We start from the raw sequence: 22,830 nt of genomic DNA, 5'->3' as shown, positions 1-22,830 counted from the left end.
CGAAGATATAAAGACAAAGCAAAACAAAACAAAACAAAGCAAAACAAGAAGCAGCGACAGTCCAGGCCTGAGCCCACCAAGCAATGTCCAGGTTGTCCTCTGCTGTACCAAAGAGCCCCCTGCTTATTGCGCAGGCAGAGCCGGTCACCTGGTGCCCAGAGAGACTTTGGGACTGCAGACTTAAATTCGTGGGTCCGAGGGGTCTGGATGATAGTTTTTACAAAGTCAGTGCAGTTTCTGCCCTTGCCTGTATATATGCAAACTGAGAGTGGCACCACCGGCCCCGTGTCCAGAACTCCTGAGACTTAAGGCCCTTCTTCAGTGTGTGTGTGTGAGTGCGGGCGGGAGATTTCTGATCTGCTGAAAACCCAGAGCTGCGCCTGCCTCACTGCTTATCTCCGGGTGTGTCTCTGCAGCTGCACCCGCCCCGTCCTAGGCAGGCCAGAAAGGGTGGGGGCTGGGGATGGAGGGGTCTTCACTCTCCCAACCCAGCCGCGCGTCTCCCTCTTCCCGCAGGCCAGAAAAGGTGGTGGTTGGGGGTGGAAGAGTCTCTTCTCTCCCAGCACAGCCAAAATCACACACACTACCCAGTCTCCCTGGGCCAGGGCTGCCCGCCAGGCCTCCCAGACTCTGAGCTTCACGGCTCCTCTGCAATCTGCCGCCACTCCTCAGTTCAGGGGCCGGCTCAAGTCTCTGGAAGGGCGGGTAGGACTGGAAGAGCGGGGCGGGGGAGGGGCCCAGGTGTGGAGGCTGTGTTCTTTGTCTGCCCTCGGGCGACTCCCTCCGCCCTCCCGGTGGGAGAGATCAGCCGTGGGACGCAGGGAAAGAGCCCACCTCCCGGTCTCTGTGCTCTCCGCTCCGCCCTGGGCTCCCGTGCGTGCCCGGCCCAGCGGGTTCCGCCACCGCGGCTTCCAGTCCAAGTCTCTGGAAGGGCGGGGTAGGACTGGAAGAGCGGGGTGGGGGAGGGGCCCAGGTGTGGAGACTGTGTTCTTTGTCTGCCCTCGGGCGACTCCCTCCGCCTTCCCGGCGGGAGAGATCAGCCGTAGGACGCAGGGAAAGAGCCCACCTCCCGGTCTCTGCGCTCTCCGCTCCGCCCTGTGCTCCTATCTCACCTCGGTTCTCGGTTTTCGCCCCCGCCAGCCAAAGCTCCGTTGCGGGCTGGGATCTCCCGCCGCTGCCGGCCGGGCGCTTTCACTCCGCTCCTCTTTTTCCTTCCCCTGCTCGCCCTATTAGCGCAACTTCAAGTATTCCTTAGCTTCAAGTAAACCACGAATCTCCCCGCTGTTCTGTGCAATGAGCAAAAAGTTCCTTGATGGGTTATAGGTCTTGTTTGCAAGAAGATCTGGAGGAGAACTCAGAAAGTGCGCCCTGCTGCCGCCATTCCTCTGACGTCACCCCCAAATTGTCTATTGATGGGCAATTGGGCTGCTTCCATATCTTGGCTATCGTAAATAATGCTGCAATTAATATAAGGGTGCATACAGTATTTTGGATTTATATACCTCAACAAAACTGGAGGAGAAAAGGGACCAATGAAGTGTTCTTCTTTTTTTTTTTCAGTTTCAGGTGTACAAAACAATGTAATAGTTAGACATTTCACCCCTCACAAAGTGATAATCCCCCTCCCCCAATCTATTGCCCCACTGACGTCATATGTATCTATTGCGATTCCATTGTCTCTGTTCCCTATGCTGTACTCCATATCCCATGACTATATATAAAATTGTCATTATACACAGATGACATGATACTATATAGAGAGAAACCCAAAGACTCCACCAAAAAATCTATTAGAACTGATAAATTAATTTAGTAAAGTAGCAGGATACAAAATTAACATTCAGAAATCAGTTGAATTTGTATACACCAATAATAAACTATCAGAAAGAGAAATCAAGAAAACAATCCCATTTACAATTGCTTCAAAAATGATAAAATACTTAGGAATAAATTTTACCAAAAAAGTAAAAGACCTGTGCTCAGAAAATTATTAGACACTGAAGAGAAATCTAAGAAGATACAAATAAATGGGAACACATACCATGCTAATGGATAGTGTTTTTTGGTTTTGGGATTTTTTTTTTAACCATGGATACCTACAGCGGCAAACAATCCACCTCTAATATTCAAAGTAATTTATTAATTCAGGTATTTACAAGCTACTTACATTGCTTTATAGCACTAAGTATACAAGTTGAGGCAGGAAGTAGGTTTTGGAGCTGTATGGCTAAACGAGTTTCTCAGCATGTAAACTTGGTACATGTGTGACTCTGGGAAAGTCACATCCCCAGCTCTTTTAAAGCTCAGGTTTCTTACCTGGAAACGTATAAAATGAGGATATTGAGTGGTCTCCATCCTCCCCTCTCCCTGACTTTCTAGAATCTGAAGCTATACAGCACTTGATTGTGGTAATTTTCTTAATACTGGAGTAGTGTCCTGTCTATTTCTCAGCAATGAGATCCAAAGCAGCACTTTGAATTCCATTTTTGCTATATCAGATTCAGAGTAGGTAAAATACACAAGGCAGGATTGTTGCTTAGACTCAGGACTGTGCACAAGGAGAGGACAGGGAAAAAAGAGGTAAACTACAGGTCATTTTGTAAACTGAGACATTTATGGAAAAGCCCATCACCTCCCTACATGATCATGATTTAAAAAATGACAATACACAGTAATTAAGAAAAATTATCTGGAAGAGAATCCTGGTCTTACACTTGTTAACTTTCTGACCTTGGGCATATTACTTAACCTCCCTATGCATCTGCAAAATTGCGTACTAATAGTACCTTTCTTCATATGATGTGATCAGTAAATGCAAAAGAAAATAGATTTAAAGCACTTATTACAGAACCCGGTACATAGTAAGCAGTGTTTAATACTAACCATATTTAATCATGTTTTGAATTTAGTTCTTAGATAATGGATTAAATAGAAAGCTAAGGGTTAGATGATGTAATCAGACAACTTCAGGGGCAATGGGTAGCAGGAAAACCTGTGTTTTAATGGGGAACCTATCGCTAACACTGCGAGATTGTTAAGCTCAAATTTGCCCTACCTTCATCCCATGGAGGATTATTTACTTAAGAGGAGAGAGGGTAGAGGAAATTAAGAAGGAAGAAGGGAAAATCCCTTATACAACATTTTTTATAAAGAACATTGAATCCGCAAGTTTGTAAATACATCCTTATTAATCCACCTCTATGGCACAAAAGATGTGGCTGAGAGCTAAGCTTGTTAAGCAGGTTTTTCAGGTAAATAAAAAAGTAGAGCAAACTTCTGAATTGTCCAATAAAGGCCAGCAGCTCTTCTTATATAGCCAGAAGCCACCAGGAAAGGAAATCACAAATTCAAATTAGCATATCTGTCCCTTGGTGATGATAGACATGTCTGTTTTCTCATGCAGGATGGCAAAGACTACATACCCCTCAATGGCACTGGTGGAACACCCACATTCATGGCCCTGGATCCTGTACAAGAAACCATAAGCAATAATATCACCATGGAGGCCAGGTGAGGTCCAGTAGCTTCTGCTTCTTTGAGGTGATGGTTTAGAAAACTATTAACAAGCATAGTTGTCTAGAATCAGTAATTGTTTGGAAGGGGTGAGAAATTATATTTTTCTTTTCCCAGTCTGAGTTCTGAACCAACTGAAACATAAATGGTAGTGCCAGTTTAAGGTCTTCCTTCCAGCTTTATTGTTGAAATAAACTAGATTAGAGAATTGGTTTACAGGTGCAACCAGATGGACTTGTTAGCAGTCTCCTGGATTAGATTTACCCAAAATTGCAGAGCTTCCCCTCAGGGAGAATACACTCTTTGCAAGGAAGGAAGTCCTAAAAAGAAAGAGGACTTGAGAAGAGCATGACAATTACTTCTCCTCACCAATCTGATAACTCACTTTCCATCTCACAGTTGGGGCGAGGTGTTTGAAAGATTGGGGAGGAGTGTGACTTTTACAGGTTGTCCTCCACATGAAAATGAGAGATGTTAAGAATAAATGTTACTGCCAAAAGGGAGTTATAAGAATAGTAGGTAGAGAGAGGCTCAAGGGCAAATGAGGGTAAATAAGTGCAATTCAATCGATCTAGGTGAACAATGAACACTATTGAATAACTCTGTTTTCAACATTAGTGTTAGGCACATTTATGTTCAATAAGGCCTTATTGAAATAACTGACAAACTACTAGGGAGATAAGACATGCACGGTAATGAACAAGTCTAGGGAGTTTTGTCAAGGGGGCAGAAATAAGTTATATGAATTGTCTTTTTTAATTTTTCAATTACAGTTGACACTCAATATTATGCTAGTTTCAGGTTTATAGCATAGTGGTTAGACATTTATATAACTTACAAAGTTATCCCCCAATAAGGCTAGTACTCACCTGGCACCATAAATACTTATTACAATATTATTGACTATATTCCCTGTGCTGTACTTTACATTCCCATGACTATTTTATAACTGCCAATTGATATGGATTAAGTCTTGTGGGAATTCAGAGAACAGAGAAATCAGCATAGTCATCAAACCGAGTAACCATTTACAGTTGTGTAATTTGTGTAATACACAAGATGCTCAACTCAGGGGGCATATGGAGACTGAATCCAGCTCATGTTCTGCTTAACAATCCCTATGCCCTGACACAGTTCTGTCTGCCTAGAAGAGATATCTTTCACAGATTTGCTTTAACATTCATTAAAAGTCAGGTTGAGGATTCCATCAAAAGGTGGTAACTGTTACTTAATCTACACAAAATCTAGGTGGTCTTGGCATAAGGGGAAGATTCCTAGAGGAGCTGAGACTTAGAGTGAGCCCACCAAGGGTGAGCAGCATTTACACAGTAGTTCCTCATATCCTATCTTATGGTTGAAAATTTGTGTGACTCCAATGATGTTGTGCTGGACTTAGGTGTACTATACAGCCCCATTACTAATCATCTAAATCATTTCTAAAAGGGTTCATCTGCCAACGTTTCCCATATTTTAGACATCACCTGGTTCAGTCAAGTCTAGCCTATTTTGCATTTGATTGGTTGACATTTCTTTCTAACACTTTAAGCATTTAATGAAGGATACAAGTCACAGTGTTCTACAGAGAGTGGACAATCATGGAGTTGTCCCAGCTGGAATGTTAGGGAATAGATAGCACAGTCCTTTAAATTCCACCTTTCTCTTAAAAATGGAGAGCCAAAAGATATGAGGGTCAGAATTTTCCAGTCCATCTGGAGAAACACTGAGAATTGAGCTCCTGTATATGAGGCCTTGTCTAGTAGTTTATTAAGTACCCCCTCTTATTGTTCAACCACTGGCTGGGCCTATTATTTTCAACACTATGATTTAATAATGAGGAGGAAAGAAATGCACTCTCCACTTGGAGATTTTTCTCAGGAGAGCTACATGAAGAAAGTCTTGGAGAGAAGGGAATTCATTTTATCAAGCCAGCCCAGTCCTCAAGATGGGTCATTGGGTCAGTGAAGCTGCTTCAGGACAGAATTCCTCTCTGGAAGCAACAAGGTCAATGACATCAAAAACGCTCATCCCGGAAGCATTTTTTTTTATTGCCACCTAGAGTAAGTCACCTATATGATGACAAAGGAAAATCCAGCCTCTGTCTGCCTATGAAGATCAGTAATTAGACAGCTATCCACAAACAAAAACAGTTCTGGGAGCAATCTGGAGTCCACTTCAGAAACTTCAGCAACATAATGGAAGAAAAAAACTGGAGAATAGCAAAAAGGAAAACAAATCAGCTTTATTTTGCCTGCATCATCCCATTTCCCAAGCCAGTATTTCTCAGTGCCTAGATGAAACGCCCCACCTAGAAAAATTGTCCTCATTGGGAAATGGACAGTGGGGTGAGTGACCCAATTCCCCAGTTTTTGAAGGCATTATACCCAGGACTGGCTTCAGTTTCACCCCACCCAGAGACTGCTAACAAAGCTGGATGTATAGGAATAAGGAAGAAAAACAAGGGCTGCCAATATCAGCCATGCAATAGGAGTAACCATGGTACCCAGTCTCAGTAGATGTTACCACTAAAGAAACCAAAAGCCAATACAGCTACTGTGGACCCCCTGCAGATTTTACCAGTTTTCCCATCATACATATATACATTGGCAAGATACCAGCTGCCTGAATACCTTTCAGCTCCCTCTTCCCCAGACGCTGTACCCCTACAAGATACAGGGTCTCCATTGGCAGCTAGCCCAGCTCTCTGAAGCTGCATGAGTGTAAGACCTCATCCTATACACCTGTATCTGTACACTACTAATATGCACATGCTTGCAGTTAGCCCCTTCAGCTGTGCACCTGTATGCCACTGGCCTGCTGCTGGTCATCTATTTCCATTGACATGTGCCTTAGGGAGATCATACAGTGACAGGAGGGACCAGGGACCCTGCAGCTATTTAAGGGCTTAGATCCAGTCATGTCTCATATCACTGGCTGGCACAAAGGGGCTCACCTACAGCTATCTGTTCCAGGTATGCATATGTATGCCCCAGGCCTGACTCTCAACACTGGTCTCCATTGACATACGTTCATGGTGAGACCCAGCAGCCATGGTAGAGCATGCCAACAGTCAGGGCCCCTTCAGTGGCCAGTGTACTTGCATTTACATAGGGGAGAGAAGAAATATGGATAGCCACATTTATGAAGCTAATAAGTCACCTCAAAATTTCAACCCAAAATGATCTCTAAGACACATTATAATAAAACTGTCTAAAATCAAAGACAGAGGAGTGGAATCATCAAGGTAGTGACATAGGTCATTCCTGAATTTGCTTTCCCTCACAAGAGCAACTAACAACTATTTATAAACAAGACATCCTTGAGAGAATCCTAGAACACAGAAGTGTGGCTGAAGCATCCTCCTGCACCACAGATACCAAGACAAGCTGCATTAGAAGGGTAAGAGGAATGGCTACACAATGACTGCATTGGCTCTCCCCATGTCAGAGCATCACCAAGCAGAGAGGTCTTTGCTGAACCTACGATGTCTCCACTGGGAAAAGAGAACCTAGGGGAACATCCAGGCCCCTGCCCTCCCCTCACACACACACCAAGGTGTATCAGTTTGTGGAAGCCACTGCTCTGGTCTTACCAAATGGGAATTGTATGGGAATCAGTGGGTCTCAACCACTGGGAACATGACTGTGATGGAGAAGAGAGGAGGGGCTTGCAACAACCAGCACTTGGGTCTTAGAAGACTGATTTTCTACTTGCAGAGCCCAAGTAGTAGTCCCAATCAACAGCTTTGCTCATCTGCAGAGCCAAGATGGTGGTGCAGTCCAACCCAGGAGCTCTGTTGGGTGCAGGTCTACTTGATTTGTTTTGTTGGACATGGAAACTTGTCTGCTTATACCCAGGCAGGGTAGCTGAGTCATAGGTGCACATGCTATGGAGAGTGGCTTCAAGCCCCATCTGACCAGAAAAGCTGGCCAGAAAATCTGAAAGCTTTATAACTCAGCAGTGTGCTCTAGCCAACAGGCAAGCAAGCAGAACTGATGGCCCCGAAGCAAAGCAAATACTGGGAAAAATGTATTCACCAGCTATGCCCAGGCAGAGGACTTAATTCATTGCTTCATCCACTACTAAGTGTAGCTCCTAGCCCCTCCTGACCAGAAATTCTGTTCAAGAAAATATGGGCGTGACATCATAAAAATGGCAGCATGAGATGAGCTTCTTGAAATCGTCCCTGGAATTTACAACAAATTGTACAACTATAACTCCACAAAGGACTCGCTGTGCAGGAGACAGGCAAGATTAAGAGGCGCACTACTGGAATCACCTAAAGGTCGGCAAATTGTGTGAGTGGGGGAGGAGGGAAGGGAGAAGTGCTGAGACTGGGCACTGCGGGCACAGGACGCAGACCTAGCTCAGTGCTCTGAGCTCGCTGCTTTCCAGAACTACAAGAGCTGCAGGAGAGGGAAGAACTCGGACTACTAGTGTTCCACTTATGGCCCACAGGGCTGAGGGGAAAGCATATAACACGGCTGAACCCAACACTCACGGCAGAGACATCGGAGCAAAGACAGAGGAAAGAAGGCTGAAAACGGTGGTTTAAGCACTCACTGCCAAGCAGAGAACGGAAGACTTAGGCAATGAGACTAGCCGCACCATCTCTAACCTCCCAGAGCTCGTGGCCACCCACCTACCCAGTGCTAGAAGCTGAACACCAGCACTGTCAGATCAGAAGAACAGAATACTTGCAGTTCTGAGAACTGTGGTCTGCAGACACAGACTTGCAGCCCAACTAGTTCCAGCAAAGAGGAGGGAGCTGTGGAAGCAAGACCGGCTGTGGTGGTGGCTGCCGCCATTGCTCTGGATCACCTCTCACAACCCACCCGCCCCTGTCCCCACCTATGTGGGCAGATCCCTGCAGGAGTAAACAGAACTGTGAAACACACGGGCTCTGAATCTGGTGCAGGAAGAGCTTTGGAATTTCAAAAGCTTTCCGCATCCCCACGGGGAAGCGACACACTATGACCCAGGCAAACTGTTAACAAAGGAGAAGCCCGCCTTCTAGGGAATCCCCCCATTGTGTGAGAAGCTGGAATAGTGCAGAGAAAACAACACTACAGTGTGAGAGAGAAAAAAGGGCTGCAGTCAGAGAGAAAATAAAACATTCTACCAACACGTACTGGAAAACAAAAGAAAGACCTCTTCCTATCAACCTGTTGCAGAACCCACTCCTGTAGATGTCTAGAAAGAGAAATAATAAATTATTAATTGCCATTGATAACCAAGCAACAAGACAGTTCAAAAAGAAAGTGAAAAGTCTCCAGAAAATGAAGTTAAAGATAGGGAAATATGTGACTTAAATGACAGAGAATTCAAGATTGCACTTCTGAAAAAATCAATGAGATGCAAGAAAACACAGACAGGCAGTTTAATGAACTGATAAACGCAATCAGAGAACAACATGAGCATTTTACCAAAGACATTGAAATTTTGAAAAAGAACCAAGTAGAATTCCTGGAGATTAAGAACTCAATAGAAGAAATTAACAATGAAATAGCCAGAAGGAAGTAGAGTTGAGCAGATGGAGGAAAGAATCAGTGACATCGAAGATAGAAAACTGGAAATGACACGGAAGGAAGAAGAAAGAGACTTGAGACTTAAAAGAAATGAAAGAACTCTACAAGAACTTTCTGACTCCATCAGAAAGAGCAATATAAGAATAACGGACATACCAGAAGGAGAAGAAAGAGAGAAGGGAACAGAGAGTATATTCAAAAAAATAGTCAACGAGAACTTTCCAAACTTGTGGACAGAACTAGATCCTTGAATCCAAGAAGGAAATAGAATACCTAATTACCTGAGCCCCAACAGATCTTCTCCAAGGCACATTGTATTGAAGCTGTCAAAAATCAACGACAAGGAAAGAATCCTCAAGACAGCCAGGGAAAAGAAGACAGTGACCTACAAAGGAAAGCCCATTATTATCATCAGATTTCTCAGCAGAAACACTGCAAGCCAGGAGGGAGTAGAACCAAATATTCAAACTATTGAAAGAGAAAAATTATGAGCCAACAATCACATATCCAGCAAAGATATCCTTTAGATATGAAGGAGGAATAAAGACCTTTCCAGACATACAGAAGCTGAGGGAATTTTCTAATACACGACCTGCCCTACAAGAAATACTAAAGGAGGCTATTCGACCATTATCAACAGGGACAATTTGTGGCAACCAAAACATAAAAAGGGGGAGAGTAAAGGCCTGAACCGGAATATGGGAATGGAGAAAGTAAGTGTCCTGAAGAAAATGGAATACTCTAAATATCAAACTTTCTTTTACATAAACTTAAGGTTAACCACTCAAAAAAAATCCAGAACTAAAATATATACTGTAATAAAAGAAGAAACAGAGGGAAACATCATAGAACACCACCACACAGAAATAATAGACAACAACAAAAGGCAAAGAAACAATGGAGACACAGCCTTACCAGAAAACTAAAGATAGAATGAAAGGAAATCCTCACATGTCAATAATCACCCTAAATATAAATGGACTGAACTCACCAATAAAAAGGCACAGAGTAGCAGATTGGATCAAAAAACAAAACACAAACCATATACTGTCTCCAAGAGACACATCTCAGCTACAAGGACAAGCATAGACTCAAAGTGAAAGGGTGGAAATTGACACTCCAAGCAAATGGTACCCAGAGAAAATCAGGTGTAGCCTGAAGGATATCAGATGAAACAGACTTCAGGGTGAAAAAGATAACGAGACAAAGATGAACATTTCATAATGGTAAAGGGGACTATACAGCAAGAAGACATAACAGTCATCAATATTTATGCCCCCAATCAGGGAGCACCGAAATATACCAAGCAACTACTAACAGAACTAAAGGGAGAAATTGACCAAAACGTAATTATACTAGGGGACCTAAATTCATCATTGACAGCCATGGATAGATCATCCAAACAGAAAATAAATAATGAAATAGCAGCCCTCAATGACACATTGCATGAAATGGACATAATTGACATTTATAGAGCACTTCATCCTAAAACATCAGACTATACATTTTTTCTAGTGTACATGGAACATTCTCAAGGATAGACCATATGTTGGGACATAAAATCAGTCTCAGCAGATTTAAGAAGATTGAAATCATACCAAGCATATTCTCTGATCACAAGACTTTCAAATTGTCTATCAACTGCAAAAAGAAAGCAGGACAAAACACAAATACATGGAGGTTAAACAACAGACTTTTAAAGAACAACCACGTCAAAGAAGAAATTAGAGGAGGTTTCAAAGATACATAGAAACAAATGACAATGAAAATACATCCTACCAAAATTTTGGGAATGCAGCGAAAGCAGTTTGAAATTTATATCATTACAGGCCTATCTCAAGAAACATGAAAAATCCCAAATATAACCTCATGTTACACCTTAAAGAAGTAGAAAAATAAGAAAAAATGAAACCCAAGGTCAGCAGAAGAAAGGAAATAACGAAACTCAGAGCAGAACTAAATGAAATAGAGAACAAAAAGAAAATAGAAAAAATTAATGTGACAAATAGATGGTTCTTTGAAAAGATTAACAAAATTGACAAACCCTTGGCTAGACTGATTAAGATAAAAAGAGAGAAGACACTAATTAACAAAATCAGAAATGAAAAAGAGGAAGTTATCATGGACACCACAGAAATACAAAGGATCATCCAAGAATACTAAGAAGGACTATATTCCACCAAATTCAATAACCTAGAAGAAATGGACAAGTTCTTAGAAACATATAGCCTTCCTAGGCTGAACTATGAAGAACTGGAAAATCTAAACAGACCGATCACCGGTAATGAAATTGAAACAATTAATGTGACAAAGAGCTGTTTCTTTGAAAAGATTAATAAAATTGACAAACCCTTGGCTAGACTCACTAAGATAAAAAGAGAAAAGACACAAATAAACGAAATCAGAAATGAAAGAGGGGAAGATATCATGGATGCCACAGAAATAGAAAGGATCAGAATACTATGAATGACAATATGCCACCAAATTCAATAACCTAGAAGAAATGGACAAGTTCTTAGAAACATATAGCCTTCCTAGGCTGAATCACGAAGAATGTAAAATCTAAATAGACTTATCACAAGTAAGGAAATTCAATCAGTCATCCAAACCCTTCCCAAAAGCAAAGTCCAGGTCAAGATGGCTTCACTAGTGAATTCTACCAAACCTTCATAGAGGATCTAATACCTGTCCTACTTAAACTCTTCCATAAATTAAAGAAGAGACAGTATTTCTAACTCATTTTATGAGGCCAACATTACCATGATACCAAAACCTGGTAAGGATAACACAGAAAAAGAAAACGACAGACCATTTCTCTGTTGAATACAGATGCAAAAAATCCTAAACAAAATTCTAGCAAATCTAATCCAACAGTATATTAAAAAGATTATTCATCACGACCAAGTGGGGTACATCCCCGGGGCACAAGGATGGTTCAACATACTCAAATCCATCAATGTGATACATCACATACACAAAATAAAAGACAAAAATCATATGATCATATTAATTGATGCAGAAAAAGAGTTTGACAAGTACAGCATCCATTTATGATTAAAGCACTTAATAAAATAGGTATAGAATGCATATACCTTAACATAATAAAGGCCATATATGAAAAACCCTCAGCTAATCTCATAATTAATCGTGAGAAACTGATGCCCTTTGTTCTACGTTCAGGAACACGACAGGGCTGTCCCCTATCACCTCTGCTTTTCAACATAGAGTTGGAAGTTCTTGCCAGAGGAATCAGGCAAGAAAAAGGAATAAACGGCATCCAAATTGGTATGAAGAAGTTAAATTGTCACTTTTTTCAAATCACATGACGCTATATATAAAAACTCTGAAGACTCCATGAAAAAGCTATTAGAAACAATAAACGAATACAGTAAAGTTGCCGGCTACAAAATCAATGTACAAAAATTCCATTGCATTCCTATATACTAACAATCAAATCTCAGAAAAAGATATAAAAGCAAAACAGTTCCTTTTGCTATTGCAAATAAAACAATAAAATACCTAGGAATAAACTTATCCAAGGATGTGAAAGACCTATATGCTGAAACTATAAGACAGTTTTGAAAGAAACTGAAGAAAACACAAAGAAATGGAAAGACGTTCCGTGCTCATGGATTGGAAGACTTAACATGGTTAAAAAGTCCTTGTTACCCAAAGCAATATACAGATTTAATGCAATCCCCCATCAAAATCCCAGTGGCATTTTTTAAAGAAATGGAACCAAAAAAATCATCAGATTGGTATGGAACCACAGAAGACCCCAAATAGCCAAAGCGATCCTATGAAAAACGAATAATGCTGGAGGTATCACAGCTTGTATTACAGGGCAACAGTAATCAAAACAGTGTGGAATCCGCAGAAAAACAGACCAATGGAATAGAATTGAGAAGCCAGAAATAAACCCACATAAATACGGACTGAACATTTTTGACAAAGAGCCAAAAAACATACAATGGAGAAAAGACAGCCTCTTAAATCAATGGTGCTGGAAGAATTGGAAAGCCGCATGCAAAAGAATGAAACTGAACTATCTGTCACCATGTACCAAATTAATTCAAAACGCATCAAAGACTTAAGCAGAAGACCTGAAACAATAAACTGCATAGAAGAAAACATAGGTACTAAGCTTATGGACCTTGGGTTCAAAGAGCATTTTATGAATTTGACTCCAAAGGCAAGGGAAGTAAAAGCTAAAATAAATGAATAGGACTACATCAAAATTAAAAGCTTTTGCACAGCAAAAGGAACCATCGACAAAATAAAAAGGTAACCAACTGAATGGGAGAAGATTTTTGCAAACAGTGACTCTGATAAGGGGCTAATATTCAAAATATACAAGGAACTCATACAACTCAAAGAAAAAGACAAACAACCCAATTAAAAAATGGGCAGAGAACCTGAAGAGACATTTCTCCAAAGAGGACATACAAATGGCCAATAGATGTATGAAAAAATCCTCAACATCACTAATCATCAGAGAAATGCAAATAAAAACCACAAGGAGACATCACCTTACCCCAGTTAGAATGGCTATCATCAACAAGACAAATAGTAAGAAGTGTTGGAGAGGCTGTGGAGAAAAAGGAACCCTCATACACTGTTGGTGGGAATGCAGACTGGTGCAGTCGTTATGGAAGGCGGTGTAGCAGTTCCTCAAAAAATTAAGAATGGAATTATCACATGACCCAGCAATCCCTCTCCTGGGGAATTCCAAAAAATCTGAAAACATTTATACATAAAGACACATGTGCTCCAATGTTCATTGCAGATTTTTTTACGGTAGGCAAGACATGGAAACAACCAAAATGTCCTTCGATAGATGAATGGATAAAGAAGTTGTGGTATATATACACAATGAATACTATTTGGCAGTAAGAAAAGATGAAATAGGACCATTTCTGACAACATGTCTGGATCTTGAGATTATAATGCTAAGCGAAATAAGTCAGACTGGAAAAGCAGAGAACCATACGATTTCACTGATATGTGGTATATAAACCAAAAACAACAAAAGAACAAGACAAACAAATGAGAAAGAAAAACTCACAGACACAGACAATAGTTTAGTGGTTACCAGAGTGTAAGGTGGGAGGGAGTTGGTAGATGAGGGTAAAGGGGATCAAATATTTGGTGATGGAAGGAGAACTGACTCTGGGTGGTGAACACACAATGGGATTTATAGATGATGTAATACAGAATTGTACCCCTGAAATCTATGTAACTTTACTAACAATTGTCATCCCAATAAACTTTAATTGAAAAAAGAAATTAACAATAGGAGGATAATTGGAATATTCGCATATATGTGGAAAGTAAAAAATACATACATCTGAAAAATTAATGGGTGTGAGGGATATAAATGATAAATGTCTAACTATTACATTGTTTTGTACACCTGAAACTGAAAAAAAAATTAATGGGTCTGGACTAAATAATTCAAAAGGGAAATCAAATAGCATCTTAAGACAATTAAAGATGGAAACACACACAACAAAACTTATGGGATGCATCAAAAGCAGTGGTAAGAACAAAATTTACAGCAATAAATGCCAACATTAAGAAAAAGGAAAATGTCAAATGAACAACCCAAATTTATACCTTAAGGAACTAGAAAAACATACACAAAGTAAGTCAAAGTTAGCAGGAGGAAGATATAAATAAGATCAGAGCAGATAAATGAAATATAGAATAGATAAACTATAGAAAAGGTGAACCAAATTAAGTTTTTTGAAGATAAAACTGACAAACTTTGGCTAGATATACCAAGAAAAATGAGGCTTAAATAAGTAAAATTATAAATAAAAGAGGAGATGTGACAACTAATACCACAGAAATACAAAGGATTCTAAGAGACTATTATGCATAATTAATTATACACCAAGAAATTGGACAACCTGGAAAAGTGGATAAATTCCTAGAAATATGCAACTTACCAAGTCTGGATTATGAAGAAATAGAAAATGTGAACTGACTAATAAAGAGTAAGGAGATTGAATCCGTAATCAAAATCTCCTAACAAAGAAAGTGTCCGTACCAGATGGTTTCCCTGGTGAATTCTAACAAACATTAAAGAAGAATTAATGCCAATTATTCTCAAACTTTTCTTAAAAAAATGAAGAGGAAGGAGCATTTCCAAACACATTTTACAATTCCAGCATTACCCTGGTACCAAAGCCAGATTAGTGCACTGGAAGAAAAAACAAACAAACAAAAAACTGCAGGCCAATATCCCTGATGAATATAGATGCAAAACCTCTCAAAAAATACTAGCAACCCAAATTCAACAGCTGTAAATGTATCATACACCTTGATCAAATGGAATTTATTCATGGGATACAGCAATGGTTCAAAATATGCAAATAAGTAAATAAATAAAATTAATAGAATTAAATACAAAAATCATATGATCATGGCAATTGATGTAAAAACCTCATTCGACAAAATTCAACATCCATTCATGACAAAAACTCTCAATAAATTAGGTGTAGAAAGAACATACTTCAACATATAAAGGCCATATATAACAAACCGAAAGCTAACAATGTACTCAATGGAGAAAGTTTGAAAGTGTTTTTCTACGATAAGGAGTAAGACAATGGTGCCCACTCCCACCACTACTTTCCAACATAGTACTATAAGCCCTAGCCCATCAATTAGGCAACAGAAGTAATAGAAGGCATTCATTTAGAAAGAGACAAATAAAATTGTTTCTGTTTGCTGATGATATGATATTGTAAATAGAAAATCCTAAATTGTCTACTGAAAAACTGTTACAGCTAATAAATTCATTAAAGTTTCGGGATACATAATGAATACGCGCCTTTCTATACACCAACAAAAAACTATCTGAAAAAGAAATAAAGAAAACAATACCATTTACAAAGTATAAAAAGCTTTAAAATTGGACTAAATTTGACTAAGCAAGTTAAAGACATGTATGGAAAACCATCTTTTCTGTGGTATTCATGGTAATTTCTCTTTAATTTCTAATTTTGTTTATTTGTATCTTTTTTTTAGAGGGAGGTTATGGTTTATTAGGTTTTATATATATATATATATATATATATATATATAATATGTGTATATATATATATATATATATATATATACAAATATGTGTGTATATATATATATACATATATATATTTAAATTTATTGGGGTGAAAATTCTTAATAAAATTACATAGATTTCAGGTGTACAATTCTGTATTACATCAACTATAAATCCCATTGTGTGTTCACCACTCAGAGACAGTTCTCCTTCCATCACCATATATTTGATGCCCCTTACCCTCATCTCCCACCCCCCACCCCCCTTACCCTTTGCTAATGACTAAACTATTGTCTCTGTCTATGAGTTCTTGTTTCTCAGTTGTCTTGTTCTTTTGTTGTTTTTGGTTTATATACCACATATCAGTGATATCATATGGTTCTCTGTTTTTTCTGTCTGATTTATTTCGCTTAGCATTATACTCTCAAGATCCATCCATGTTGTCACAAATGTTCCTATATCAACTTTTCCTATCGCCGAATAGTATTCCATTGTGTATATATACCACAACTTCTTTATCCATTCATCTATAGAAGGACATTTTGGTTGTTTCCATGTCTTGGCAACCGTAAACAAAGTCGCAATGAACATTGGAGCATACGTGTCTTTATGTATAAATGTTTTCAGATTTTTCAGGTAGATACTCAGGAGAGGGATTGCTGGGTCATATCGTAATTTTTTGAGGAACCTCCACACTGCCTTCCATGAGGGCTGCACCAGTCTGCATTCCCACCAACAGTGTATGAGGGTCCCTTTTTCTCCACAGCCTCTCCAACACTTGTTACTAATTGTCTTGTTGATGATAGCCATTCTGACTGGGGTGAGGTGATATCTCATTGTGGTTTTTATTTGCATTTCTCTGATGATTAGTGATGTTGAGCATTTTTTCATATGTCCATTTGCCATTTGTATGTCCTCTTTGGAGAAATGTCTCTTCAAGTCCTCTGCGCATTTTTCAATTGGGTTGTTTGTTTTTTGTTGTTGTTGAGTTTCATCAGTTTCTTGTATGTTTTTGATATTACCCCTTATTGGAGACACTGTTGGCAAAAATCTTCTCCCATTCAGTTGGTTATCTCTTTATTTTGTCTACGGCTTCTTTTGCTGTGCAGAAGCTTTTAAGTTTCAGATAGTCCCATTCGTTGATTTTAGCTTTTACTTCCCTTGCCTTTGGAATCAAATTGATAAAATGCTCTTTGAACCCAAGGTCCATAAGTTTAGTACCTATGTTTTCTTCTAGGCAGTTTATTGTGTCAGGTCTTACGCTTAAGTCTTTCATCCATTTTGAATTAATTTTGGTACATGGTGACAGATAGCTGCCCAATTTCATTCTTTTGCACGTGGATATCCAATTCTCCCAGCACCATTTATTGAAGAGGCTGTCTTTCCTCCATTGTATGTTTTTAGCTTCTTTGTCAAAAATTATCTGTCCATATTTATGTGGGTTTATTTCTGGGTTCTCAATTCTATTCCATTGGTCTATGTGTCTGTTTTTCTGCCAATACCATGCTGTTTTGATTATTGTAGCCCTGTAGTACAAGCTAAAGTCAGGGAGTGTGATATCTCCAGTATTGTTCATTTTTCTTAAGATTGCTTTGGCTATTCGGGGTCTTTTGTGGTTCCTAACAAATCTGATGATTTTTTGTTCTATTTCTTTAAAAAATGCCATTGGGATTTTGATGGGGATTGCATTATATATGTATATTGCTTTGGGTAATATGGCCATTTTAACTATGTTGATTCTTCCAATCCATGAGCACGGAATGCCTTTCCATTTCTTTTTGTCTTCTTCAATTTCTTTCAAAAACGCCTTATAGTTTTCAGCATATAGGTCCTTCACATCCTTGGTTCAGTTTATTCCTAGGTGTTTTATTATTTTTGCTGCAATTGCAAAAGGAATTGTTTTTGTATTTCTTTTTCTGCGATTTCATTTTTAGTATATAGGAATGCAATGCACTTTTGTACATTGATTTGTAGCCAGCAACTTTACTGTATTCGTTGATTGTTTCTAATAGCTTTTGGGTGGAGTCTTTAGGGTTTTCTATATATAGCATCATGTCATCTGCAAAGAGTGATAATTTAACTATTCCATTCCCAATTTTGATGCTTTTTATTTCTTTCTCTTGCCTGATTGCTCTGGCAAGGACTTCCAACACTATGTTGAAAAGGAGAAGTGATAGGGGTCAGCCCTGTCATGTTCCTGAACGTAGAGCAAAGGGCTTCAGTTTTTCACCATTAATTATGACATTAGCTGAGGGTTTGTCATATGTGGCCTTTATTATGTTAAGGTATTTTCCTTCTATACATATTTTATTAAGTGTTTTAATCACAAATGGATGTTGTATCTTGTCAAATGCTTTTTCTGCATCATTTGATATAATCATATGATTTTTGTCCTTTATTTTGTTTATGTGATGTATCACACTGATGGATTTGCGGATAGTGAACCATCCTTGAGCCCCAGGGATGAATCCCACTTGGTCGTGATGAATAACCTTTTTAATGCATTGTTGGATTCGATTTGCTAGAATTTTTTTTAGGATTTTTGCATCTGTATTCATCAATGATATTGGTCTGTAGTTTTCTTTTTTTGTGTTGTCCTTACCAGGTTTTGGTGTCAGGGTAATGTTGGCCTCATAAAATGAGTTAGGGAGTACTGTATCTTCTCCAATTTTTTGGAAGTGTTTGAGCAGGATTGGTATTAGATCCTCTTTGAAGGTTTGGTAGAATTCACTAGTGAAGTCATCTGGTCCCGGACTTTTGCTTTTGGGAAGGTTTGGATGACTGATTCAATTTCGTTACTGGTGATCGGTCTGTTTAGATTTTCCAGTTCTTCATGGTTCAGCCTAGTAAGGCTATATGTTTCTGAGAACTTGTCCATTTCTTCTAGGTTATTGAATTTGGTGGCATATAGTCCTTCATAGTATTCTTGGATGATCCTTTGTATTTCTGTGGTGTCCGTGATTACTTCCCCTTTTTCATTTCTCATTTTGTTAATTAGTGTCTTCTCTCTTTTTATCTTAGTGAGTCTAGCCCAGGGTTTGTCAATTTAGTTAATCTTTTCAGAGAACCAGCTCTTTGTCACATTAATTGTTTCTATTTTCTTTTTGTTCTCTATTTCATTTAGTTCTGCTCTGATTTTTGTTATTTCCTTTCTACTGCTGACCTTGGGTTTCACTTATTCTTCTTTTTCTAGTTCTTTAAGGTATAACCTGAGGTTATTTATTTGGGATTTTTCTTGTTTCTTGAGATAGGCCTGTAATGACGTAAATTTCCGTCTTAAAACTCCTTTCGCTGCATCCCCAAAATTTTGGTAGGATGTATTTCCATTGTCATTTGTTTCTATGTATCTTTTGATCTCTCCTCTAATTTCTTTTGGACCCAGTCGTTCTTTAAAAGTATGTTGTTTAATCTCCATGTATTTGTGTTTTGTCCTGCTTTCTCTTTGCAGTTGATATCCAATTTCAAAGCCTTGTGATCAGAGAATATGCTTGGTATGATTTCAATTTTCTTAAATTTGCTGAGGCTGATTTTATGTCCCAGTATATGGTCTATCCTTGAGAATGTTCCATGTGCACTAGAAAAGAATGTATAGTCTGATGTTTTAGGATGAAGTGCTCTATATATGTCAATTATGTCCATTTCATCTAATATGTCATTTATTGCTGCTATTTCATTATTTATTTTCTGTTTTTTATGATCTATCCATAGCTGTCAATGATGTATTTAAGTCCCTTAGTATAATTGTGTTTTGGTCAATTTCTCCCTTTAGTTCTGTTAGTAGTTGCTTGCTATATTTCGGTGCTCTCTGATTGGGGGCATAAATATTGATGACTGTTATGTCTTCTTGTTGTATAGTCCCCTTTACCATTATGAAATGTTCATCTTTGTCTCTTCTTATATTTTTCACCCTGAAGTCTCTTTCATCTGATATCCTTATGGCTACACCTGATTTTCTTTGGGTACCATTTTCTTGGAGTGTCAATTTCCACCCTTTCACTTTGAGTCAACGCTTGTCGTTGTAGCTGAGATGTGTCTCTTGGAGACAGCATATGGTTGGGTTTAGTTTTTTGATCCAATCTGCTACTCTGTGCCTTTTTATTGGTGAGTTCAGTCCGTTTACATTTAGGGTGATTATTGATACGTGACGATTTCCTTTCATTTTATCTTTAGTTTTCTGGTAAGGCTGTGCCTCCCTTGTTTCTTTGCCTTTTTGTTGTTGTCTATTATTTCTGTGTGGTGGTATTCTATGATATTTCCCTTTGTTTCTTCCTTTATTACAGTATGTATTTCAGTTCTGGATTTTTTTGAGTGGTTACCCTTAAGTTTCTGTAAAAGAAAGTTTGATATTTAGAGTATTCCATTTTCTTCAGCACGCTTACTTTCTCCATTCCCATATTCCAGTTCAGGCATTTACTCTCCCCATTTTATGTTTTGGTTGCCACAAATTATCTCTGTGGACGGCGGTCGAATAGCCTCCTTTAGTATTTCTTGTAGTGCAGGTTGTGTGTTAGAAAATTCCCTCAGCTTCTGTATGTCTGGAAAGGTCTTTATTCCTCCTTCATATCTAAAGGATATCTTTGCTGGAAATATTATTCTTGGCTCATAATTTCTCTCTTTCAATAGTTTGAATATTTGATTCGAGGCCCTCCTGGCTTTTAGAGTTTCTGCTGAAAAATCTGATGATAACCTAATGGGCTTTCCTTTGTAGGTTACCGTCTTTTTTTCCCTGGCTGCCTTGAGGATTGTTTCTTTGTCGTTGATTATAGACAGCTTCAGTACAATGTACCTCGGAGAAGGCCTGTTGGGTTTGAGGTAATTAGGTGTTCTGTTTGCTTCTTGGAGTCGAGGATCCAGTTCAATCCAGAAGTTTGGGAAGTTCTCATTGACAATTTGTTTGAATATATTCTCTGTTCCCTTCTCTCTTTTTTCTCCTTCTGGTATGTCCATTATTCTTATATTGCTCTTTCTGATGGAGTCAGGAAGTTCTTTTAGATTTCTTTCATTTCTTTTAAGTCTCAAGTCTCTTTCTTCTTCCATCTGTGTCATTTCCAGGTTTCTATCTTCGATGTCACTGATTTTTTCCTCCATCTGTTCAACTCTACTACCTAAGCTGGTTATTTCATTCATAATTTCTTCTATTGAGTTCTTAATCTCCAGAAATTCTATTTGGTTCTATTTTGAAATTTCAATCTCTTTCGTAAAATGCTTGTTTTGTTCTGTGATTGTGTTTCTGAGTTCATTCAACTGCCTTTCTGTGTTTTCTTGCATCTCGTTGAGTTTTTTCAGAACTACAGTCTTGAATTCTCTGTCATTTAAGTCACGTATTTCTATATCTTTAAGTTCCTTTTCTGGAAACTTTTCACTTTCTTTCTGAGCTATCTTGTTGCCTTTATTATTCATGGCAATTACTGATTTAATATTTCTCTTCCTAGACATCTCCAGGAGTGGCTTCTGCAACAGGTTGATAGGAAGAGGTCTTTCTTTTGTTTTCCAGTACTTGTTTGTAGAATGTTTTTTTTTTTTTTTTAATTAGCTTCAGGTGCACAAGATAAAGTAATTCTTAGAGATTTATTATTTATATCACTCACACTGTGTGAAACCCCCTCCCCCTATCCACTATCCCTCTTACATCGCACAGAGCCATTACATTTCCACTGTCTCTATTCCTAATGTTGTACTCCGCTTCTTGTGACTATATACATACATATACATGTATATATATATATATATATATATATATATATATATATATATATATATATAAAATTATAGTTGGCATTGACTATTGTTCAGCTTCAAGTGTACAGTGCAGTGGTAAGGCATTTGCATCATCCCTGAGGTGGTCTCCCAAATGGGACACATGTCCATCAGATACCCTACAAAATCTTTACAACGTTCTTGATTAGGATCCCCAAATTAATTTTCAAAACACTGTGGCCATCTTGTGGTTACCGACTTTCTTGTAATCCCCTCACCTTCCCCCTTATCCCCACAACACCTCCCATCTAGCAACCCTCAGTTTTTTCTCTATGTCTCCAAAAGTGTTTCTGATTAGTTCATTCACTGATTCTTTTCTTTAGATTCCACATATAAGTGTGATCATATGGTATTTCTCTTTCTCTGCCTGTCTAAGTTCACTTAACATAATGTTCTCTAAGTCCATCCATGTTATTGGAAATGATAAGATTTATTTCTTGTTTATGGCTGTGTAAATACTCCATTGTATAAATGTACCACATTTTCTTAATCCATCATCTACCGATGGGCATTTCGGTTGTTTCCATGTCTTGGCTATTGTGTATAGTGCTGCAATAAACATAGGGGTGCATAAAGATTTTTGAATTAGCATGTTGGATTTCTCAGGACAGATACCTAGGAGTGCAATTGCTGGGTGATAAGGCAGTGCCATTTTCAGAGTTTTGAGATACCTCCATACTGTTTTCCATAGTGGCTGCACCAATCTGCAATCCCACCAACAGTGCACAAGGGTTCCCTTTTCTCTACATCCTTTCCAGCGCTTGTTGTTTGTTGATTTATAGATGATAGCCATTTTGACAGGGGTGAGGTGGTATCCCATTGTGGTTTTTATTTGCATTTCTCTGATGGTTAGTGAGGTTTAGCATTTCTTCATATGCCTGTTTGCCGTCTGTATGTCCTTTTTAGAAAAATGTCTCTTCAGGTCCTCTGCCCATTTTTCAATTGGGTTGTTTGTTTTTATGGAGT

At 38.7% G+C, this 22,830-nt stretch overlaps 1 protein-coding gene across 3 annotated transcripts in view; it reads left to right on the top strand.

Moving 5' to 3' along the window:
* LOC117026978 (vascular endothelial growth factor receptor kdr-like) overlaps positions 1–22,830 on the top strand; it is a 348,517-nt gene that overhangs the window by 263,510 nt on the left and 62,177 nt on the right. For all 3 annotated transcript variants that reach the window (XM_033114327.1, XM_033114346.1, XM_033114337.1), the window contains one exon: positions 3,404–3,510. In XM_033114327.1, the coding sequence (XP_032970218.1) occupies positions 3,404–3,510 (107 nt within the window). The remainder of the gene's footprint in view (positions 1–3,403; positions 3,511–22,830) is intronic.

Source organism: Rhinolophus ferrumequinum, chromosome X (genome assembly GCF_004115265.2).
Source record: "Rhinolophus ferrumequinum isolate MPI-CBG mRhiFer1 chromosome X, mRhiFer1_v1.p, whole genome shotgun sequence".
Taxonomy (NCBI): domain Eukaryota; kingdom Metazoa; phylum Chordata; class Mammalia; order Chiroptera; family Rhinolophidae; genus Rhinolophus; species Rhinolophus ferrumequinum.
The sequence above is the reverse complement of the archived record's forward strand: the minus strand, read 5'-3'. Positions and strand labels throughout refer to the sequence as shown.